The following is a 6,564-nucleotide window of genomic DNA, read 5'->3' as shown; positions in this document are numbered from 1 at the left end:
TTTAGTCCATTTTGCCACCAGTTAAACCTATTTCTCCACCTTTACTCCACATGATTACCACTTTTTCCCCACTTTTCTGCCCATTTTTGCCACTTTAAACTTATTTTTTGCCACTTTTAACCCATTTTGTGGCTTTCTGGATCTCATTTCACAACCTTTATGGTCCATTCTGGCCAGTTCTAATCTATTTTCTCCCCTAGCCACTTTCCACCATTTTTTCTGGCCATTTCTGACACATTTTGCCTCTGTTTACCCATTTTTTTTTTCACTTAGAATCCACTTTTGCCTCCTCTAATTCTATTTCACCATCTTTCCTGCTCACAACTGCAGCTTCTGAGCCATTTTTCTGTTTTAACCCCTTCCACCACTTTTATGACCATGTTTTTCCCATTTGACCCTGTCTTTTTGCCACTTTGAACCTATTTTTGTCCATTTTAACCCCTTTTCAACTCGTTATTCTGCCATTCTACTCTGCCACCTTCCACTCTGTTGCCTCTGTTAATCCATTGCTGTGTCTTTGGTCCATTTCACCACCTTTACTGCACATGATTGCCACTTTTCCCCCACTTTTCTGCCCATTTTTTTCCCAAATGTCACAACATTTCAATGTTTGTTGGTGCGATTCTGTGCCACTTTAACCCATCTATTCCACCTTCTGATGTTTTTTTTGCCTCTGTTAAAACATTTTTTTTCCATTTTCATGCATTTCTATTCTACTGTAAGAAAAAAAAGGTTCAGGTTTTGAAGGCTACTAAACTACAAAACCATGCTTGGTGTTTGGTGTTTTTCTGTGAAAAGTTGTCATAAAGGGAGATTAAAGCCAGGCTGGAGGAAAAATAACTACAAAGTTTATTTCTGTTTGGTTTGGAGAATAAAATATCCTCCTTTGGTTGTGTTAATCCCTGGCACTAATTGGCCTCCATACATATGCTCTTCTTCAGCCTTTGGGTGATTTAATAACACGAGCTTTATCAGTGATTTAAATATAAAATATTTGAATTTAAATATGAGAGCATAAAAATGTCTGTGCATGAATTTCCTCATTCTCTGAGAGGGATTATTTCACCAGCCCTGCGATGATTCAGCTCCACCGCAGCCTCAGCCCTCCGCGGACACACACGGAGAAATATGCAGGTTTTTCGGTATTTCCAACTTGAGCAACAAATAGGTGCGTTGGCAGAGCTTCAGGGAGTGGCCTGCTGTGTATGGGCGTGTTTTAAAAACACAACCTGAGCAGAGAGGGTATAAAACAGCAGCGCTGCTCTAGGTCAGACATATCTGACTATCTGAGATCTCAGAGAAAGACAAAGAGAGAAACTCGAGAGAAAAGCGACAGAAACACTTAAAGAAAATGTACTCACGGACAAATAGTGTGACCATGACGATCCAGAGGGAGAGATTCGCCCACTCCAGGACGGCGAACCGCAGCACGGAGCCGGAGGTGTTCACCTTCGAGCGGATCACTCCTCAGGCCAACGCCGTGCGCTCTTACGTGCCAATCCGGCCCAAGAAGCGCTGCACCCGGGTTATGTACCCAGCTAAGGTCCGCATGCATCTCCCTCCTCCAGAGAAGAACCAGGCCAAGCGCTGGTTGGTCATCCTGTGCCTGGTGGTGCTGTGGCAGATCTACACCGAGGAGCCGTGCGCAGACACGCCGCTGAGCAGCGCGCACAGCCCGGCTATCGACTACCAGAGCTTCCCCTTCCAGTGCACGGAGGAGCAGAGGAGGATCTCAGAGCTCAGCGAGGTCTCAGCCTCACAAACATCCTGTGAGGGTCCAGCTTCATCCAGCCAGCACATCCAGAGCAGCAGCTGCCCAACGTCCGCGGAAGAGACGGAGAGCAGCCTGTCATACGAGCAGAGCGCACCGAAGAGCTACATGGTGGCTCTGCTGGTCTACCACAGACTGGGCAGCGACAACTGAACAGCCCAGGACTGACCGAACTGTCAACAGCCCGAGTCTGGGCTCCTGGGATCCAAAATGACCCGAGCAGGAGCTGATCCGGAGGAGCGGCTCGACTTCAGAGAGTAGCCGCAGACGGAGCTCCACGCGCCGGCTTCTTCCTGCCAGCTGTCCCGCTGAGGACGCAGTCCGGATGGGACACGAGAAAGAAAGGAAGAGAGAAAAAGAAGGACAGAACTGTGAACGCTAACAACAAACTGAAACTTGAACTCATGAAAACTTGAACTTTTCTGTGATTTACAGACTCAAACTGCACTAACAGGCCTGCAGGAAAACTTCATGATGGAATCATGAAAAATGTCTGCTGCAGCCAAACAACCGACACTGACCAAGTCTGACGTTTAAATGTCTTATTTAGTTATTTATTTCATTATTTGCTATTTATTGAATCATAATTTTTAATAAAATAATATTTAAAATGAAGTTCCTGTTTCCTGCCTCTTCACTCATGTTTCCAAATGTTTGATTTTATTGGTTGTTTCATATTCTACGGTAGCCCTGAGGGGCAAATATAAAACATCTTACTGACACAAAACATTGAACTCAAATCAGGAATATTTCACAAATTTGGAAAAACTTAAGATGACATGCACAAATGTAAAATATCTCACCAAAACAAACAAACAAACAAACAACAAAAAGATTTAGTGAAAGTCATAAACAGTTCATGTGTTCTGTTCCATTAAATATTTCAGATAAACTTTGGTATTTAGGCTTTTCAAAAAAGAAATTAAAATTAATGATTCTTAAAGATCTATTTCTTTTTTAAAAAATTGCATTCTGATGTTTTGCATTTTACAAATCATATTTCTGGTTTATCAAATATTTTTCTTTTAGTGAAACAGATTTAAAGAGTGACATTTTTTGCAGGTGACCTTCAGGGCCACCTTATAATTTTAGCACCTAAAGGCATGACATGATCAGCACTCTTGCATCACTTTCGTGCTCTCATAGTAAGTTTTACATTTTTGAAAAAGCACAAATTCTAAAAGCTTCTATCAAAGTTTATGCAACTTTTCAGACAAAAATATGACCAGGCAGCGAGTGGCAGAAATTTCTGACGCTTAAAAGTTTCAAGTCCAGCAGCCAAGCACTTAATTTTCAAAATCAAAACTACAATTGGAATATCTCTGGACAATTAAGATTGGTTGCATGCAGAGCTGGAAAGTAAATCATAACATCTATTAAAATTACTGTAATATACCTGATCTAACTTTCAGAAATGGTATGAAGCAGGGATTTACCATATTTATAATCTTTGGGATAGGGGAAATTTAAAACATTCGAGTCCTTACAGGATAAACACAAATTACAAACAAAAGAATTTTACAAATACCTTCAGGTCAGACACTATGTACAAATTATAATGATACTCTTGATCTCCCAGATGACTTTAACTTATTAGAAAAGACTCTTTTAGATGGTCTTAAAGTCACTTTGTCTCCAAATTTTATTCAAAGCTGCAGCATTTGACTACCGACAGGTTGTCACTCCTATGGAAATCATGGGAACCTTGGTTAGATACAGAAGTATGGGAGGAAACCTTACTTTTACCTTTGAAAATATCCATATCTAACAGATTCAGAGAAATGCAATATAATATCTTACAAAATGTCTATATATCTCCATATATATATATATATAGTAAATATACAGCAGGGGCCTCTCCAAACTGCCCAAAATGTAAGACTATTTTAGGGACAAGACTTCACTGCCTCTGCGAAAAGGTTCAACAGTTTTGGCGAACCATATGTGTTGAGGTTAGTGTGGTGATTATGCAGCAACTACAGCCTAACCCATGATTGTGTCTAATGGGATGTATCCCTGAATCATAAAGAACACATAAAAACATTGTTCATTTTTTGCTTATGTTGGGCCGAAAGGCCGTTATGACCAAGTCGGTAGGAGATGAACCTCCTTCAATACATCTGTGGCAGTCTTTGATATCAGAATGTATTTCTTTGGAAAGACTAAGGGCTCTATTTTCGTAGACCAGGCGCGGCGTACCTGCCCTGCGCCGCGCCATGAAATTAGAGCCCTAAGACTTGGTATTAATGGTCAGAAGGACCTTTTTACAGCAAAGTTTGGCAAAGTGTTGGAGTATCTGGGAAGTCAGAGTGCAACTGCCTGAGATTTCAAACCTAATCAGGACTTTTGAGATCATTGCTGTGGATGTATTCTGGATTTGCTACATATTTCCAACAACCTGTATACGTATATGTACTGTGCTGGACTGTTGTAATTTTGAAAACATCCAATAAAAAGAATATTTAAAAAAATTACTGTAATCAAATAGTTTTAATAGAGTACATTTGAAATCAGTACTTTCACTTTAACATAAGCGTGTTTTAACCAGAGTAACTGGACTTTTACTTGGGTTGTACTTTTTCTATCTTTGCTGACTCAACAGTAGCACACAGAGAGAGAATGGTTCCACATCACATCCATAAACACCTGCTGTATTTCCTTTATTATAGAGTCATGCTGCCAATAAGGACAGATCATATTTTACTGTACAACTACTCAGCAGCTACTAAGGCTGTGAAATTAATCTAAGGTTAGATTCAATCATAATATTTCCCACTGCCATTTCCAAATCACAGAGGTTCCACTACATCTTTGACCTGAAATGTGTCAAAAACAGTTTAAAACCGTTTTTTTTTTCTTTTGCAGCAGCAGCAGCAGTGATGTTCTGCTCTACACATCATGCAAACATGAAGGCGTCCTTTTTTTCTAGAATAGTTTGCAAAAATCTTACATTTCTTACTTTTTTGAATGGCTTTCTTATTTGAAACAAGATTATCATAAAAATATCATTCCCTTCAATACAACAGTTTACATTGTGTCCAATATGAGTCAAAATAATCACAGATGTGTTTTCAGCCCTAGAAAAGCCCAGGATAAGTTGAAAACATCAGTAAATTTACTAGTGTGTGTGAAAGTTGATAAATAAAGGTGAAATCCATTCTGATTCATGCATCAGGTTATGTCACCCGAACTTCTAGGCCTGACCCACAGGAAAGAACAGATTCATCCATCTAATACTGAGGTGGTGCTGCTTGGGTTTGTCAACAAATACATAAAACAAGGAATTTAAATACATAACTGCATGTGAAATCACGAATACAATATTTGGGGGTTAGGGCTGTTGAGGGGGTGAGATTACTTTCCCAAATCGTTCAGCCCTACTTTTTTTTTTTTTTTACTTTTTGCTTCTACTTGAGTGCAGTGTTAATTCTGACAACTATTTTTGATTTCAGTCTTGGTTTTAGTCTTTAAGTGAAATGCATTTTTGTTTTAGTCACATTTTAGTCATTTCTATCCTTTTTAGTTTTAATCTAGTTTAAGTCGATGAAAACTCACAACATTTTAGTCTAGTTTTAGTATATAAATAGTCCTCACATTTTAGTCTTTACTTTTAGTCCGAGCATTTATTTTCTCGTCTAAGGCCAGCCACACATGTCAGGATTTCAAGCCCGATTTGAGGCAAGATTTGCCTCCCCCAACAATCGTGGTGGCGTATCCCGAGAGAAACCTCGTCACAAACGACTATTTGTCTGAGTAGTCTGCATGTGTGTGGTGTCAACACGTTTTTTCACTGCTCCAAATTGCGTAGTAGCCTCCAAAATCCCAAATCGTAAATATCAAACACATTTGATGTTTACAATTCTAGGTCATTGTGCCGCTGACGGAGTACCCACAACAACCAATGAGAGCGAGCAGACCAGGTGTAGTCACAGCCAGATCATATGTACTTTCACCGCTCACAACCATGAACACAACTGTACCTTAATTTCAGCCAGGATTTCATCCTGAGTCTTTCCCTTGTATTATAATTTTTGCTTCCCCTGTAACGCATGCCAGGACAGCCTGTTGTGGAGAGACAGCGAGACAGACATCTGTGTTTTGTTTATTTTCTGAAGTCATGTGATCACGCGAGGTCATAGGCAGGTCGTCAGGTGTGTGGTCTCCAGTGATCTGACAGTCTGGCTGAGTCGTCTAGTGTGTGTGTTCAGAGGATTAAAGATGAAGAATCTTTGGAACTTGTCCTGAAGTCTGTGGTCTGCCACAGCTTAAAAATCATCCCAGATTAAAAAAATCATCTAGTGTGTGGCCGGCCCCATTCTGGTACCAAATCATGGTAGTGTGTTCTCTGCACCCTGCCAAACCTGGGGTCCCTGCTTTCAAAAGCTGAGAGGCAGAATACATACAGATGCATTGTTTTTTTTGTTTTTTTTTTGACAGATTTACCCACAAATATCAAGAATTCTGAATGTCTGACGAAAACTGAATTACATTTTAGTTTATATTTAGTCATCTTGACTAAAACTAAATTTACTTTTTGTCAGTTTTAGTCATCACAGATTTATTTTTGTTAGTCTTAGTCTAGTTTTTGTCATTGGAAAAAAGGCTGTCAATGAACATTTTTACTTTTAGTTTTAGTCCAAAATTAATCCTGCTAGATTTATCAACCAGTGCTTTGGCTTTTATTGTAGTAGTTTAATTCACGTAACTGTACCACTACTTAAAAACAACACAACACAAAGTGCAATAATACTTTTTCCACCCCTGACTGCATGCTTGATATTTAACTTTTGTGC

General features: G+C 39.6%; 1 protein-coding gene across 1 annotated transcript; it reads left to right on the top strand.

Moving 5' to 3' along the window:
- The first annotated feature begins 1,292 nt into the window (after positions 1–1,292).
- Positions 1,293–2,327, top strand: ier3 (immediate early response 3). Its single transcript, XM_041788088.1, has one exon. It carries the CDS (start codon positions 1,352–1,354, stop codon positions 1,922–1,924), a length of 573 nt encoding a protein of 190 aa, XP_041644022.1. The 5' UTR covers positions 1,293–1,351; the 3' UTR covers positions 1,925–2,327.
- The last annotated feature ends 4,237 nt before the right edge of the window (positions 2,328–6,564 follow it).

Source organism: Cheilinus undulatus, linkage group 5 (genome assembly GCF_018320785.1).
Source record: "Cheilinus undulatus linkage group 5, ASM1832078v1, whole genome shotgun sequence".
Lineage (NCBI taxonomy): Eukaryota > Metazoa > Chordata > Actinopteri > Labriformes > Labridae > Cheilinus > Cheilinus undulatus.
The sequence above is the reverse complement of the archived record's forward strand: the minus strand, read 5'-3'. Positions and strand labels throughout refer to the sequence as shown.